Source organism: Bison bison, unplaced genomic scaffold (assembly GCF_000754665.1).
Source record: "Bison bison bison isolate TAMUID 2011002044 unplaced genomic scaffold, Bison_UMD1.0 scf7180017853959, whole genome shotgun sequence".
Lineage (NCBI taxonomy): Eukaryota > Metazoa > Chordata > Mammalia > Artiodactyla > Bovidae > Bison > Bison bison.
Window position 1 is genome coordinate 14,179 of NW_011484532.1, and position 1,791 is coordinate 15,969.

Sequence of the window (1,791 nt, forward strand, 5' to 3'; positions counted from 1 at the left end):
GTCCTTTCTCCTGAATCTCTCCTGCAAGTTTGTTGAGGAAGAGAAGGCTCTCATGACTTGTGCTCTGACAACCTCCCAGGCACAAGGGCTGTGTCTCTTCTCTCGCAGATAGAGAGTGAGTCTGTGGAAGTATTTCCTCACAGCCAGGCTGGAGTCCTCGTTGAGTAGGGGAGCCCCTCGCAGCCCCTCCTCCTGCCTCAGACAGGCTTGCAGGTCAGTGAGCTGCTGATCCAGTGCAGTGCGGAGCTTGTCCAGGAGGCTCTTGTCCCACACAGCGGCTGAGCCCTCTGTGCTGAAGAGCTGGAAGGTGTGCTGGGTCACCTCGTGGAGCACAGAGATGGCTTGAGCCTTCTGCAACTGGCTGCCACCCAGTGCCTCCTGGGGGAATGCGAAGTCATTTCTGTCCTGCAGGCAGGAGGAAGGGGAGACCCTCCTCAGTTGTCTCTGGAGCATCAGGACCCTCCTGTTGGCCAGGCTGTGGGTTTGAGGCAGGTGGCAGCCCAGAGAGCAGATGGCGTTGCAGCTGAGCAGCAGCAGGGCCAGGAGGAAGGACCAAACTGGGGCCATCGGGGACCTTGCAGATGCTTGTGGCCTGGGGAGGTGGGTGACTCTGAACCTGCTCTCTAGATTCTCTGAAGACCTTCCTTCAGGCCTGTGTCTTAAGTAGGAGCCCATGGTTTCCATTTTCTGAAAGTTCCCTCTTGCTTTCTACTTTTGTTTTTGTTTTTCAGTTTGCACTCTCCAAATGGGTTAAGGCAGCATTTCTCAATCATTGTTTTTTTTTTCATGTTGTCCTTCTTTCTTCTGACCACAGAGCCTTTTTAGATATATTTTAGGTGCCCTGATTGTGAAATTTTGATAGCACAGATATACTGGGTATGTTTTTATAAATTCTATGGATAACTTTTCTCTGTACATAGAAAAAGGAAGTGTAAATATTACTCTTTGTATTCAATGTAGAGTTGAGAATTACATAAAATTTTAAGCTATAACTTAAATGTGAAAGCTACTGTTTTTTTAAATTTATTATTTTATTGAGGATAATTGCTTTACAGAATTTTGTTGTATTCTATCAAACCTCAACATTAATCAGTCATAGGTATACATATATCCCCTCCTTTTTGAAACTCCCTCCCATCTTCCTCCCCATCCCACCCTTCTAGGTTGATACAGGGCCCCTGTTTGAGTTTCCTGAGCCATTCAGCAAATTCCCGTTGGCTATCTAATTTATATATGGTAATGTAAGTTTCCATGTTACTCTCTCCATACATCTCACCCTGTCCCCTCTCCCCATGTCCATAAGTATATTCTCTAAGTCTGTTTCTCCATTCAGTTTAGTTCAGTTGCTCAGTCATGTTCAACTCTTTGCAACCCCATGAATTGCAGCACGCCAGGACTCCCTGTCCATCATTAACTCCTGGAGTTCATCCAAACTCTTGTCCATTGAGTCAGTGATGCCATCCAGCCATCTCATCCTCTGTCGTCCCCTTTTCCTCACGCCCCCAATCCCTCCCAGCATCAGAGTCTTTTCCAATGAGTCAACCCTTCATATGAGGTGTCCAAAGTTTTGGAGTTTCAGCTTTAGCATCAGTCCTTCTAATGAATAACCAGGACTGATCTCCTTTAGAATGGACTGGTTGGATCTCCTTGCAGTCCAAGGGACTCTCAAGAGTCTTCTCCCACACCACAGTTCAAAAGCATCAATTCTTCAGTGCTCAGCTTTCTTCACTAGTACGACTTTCACTATCCATACAGGACCACAGGAAAAATCATAGCCTTGACTAGATGGAC

The 1,791-nt window shown here is 46.6% G+C and overlaps 1 protein-coding gene across 1 annotated transcript; it reads right to left on the bottom strand.

Moving 5' to 3' along the window:
- Positions 1–808, bottom strand: LOC104999951 (interferon alpha-H-like; the record flags this gene model as incomplete). The annotated part of the gene is made up of 1 exon (XM_010855589.1): positions 1–808. A coding segment is annotated over exon 1 (684 nt), but the record flags the coding sequence as incomplete, so codon positions are not given.
- Between the last annotated feature and the right edge of the window lie 983 nt (positions 809–1,791).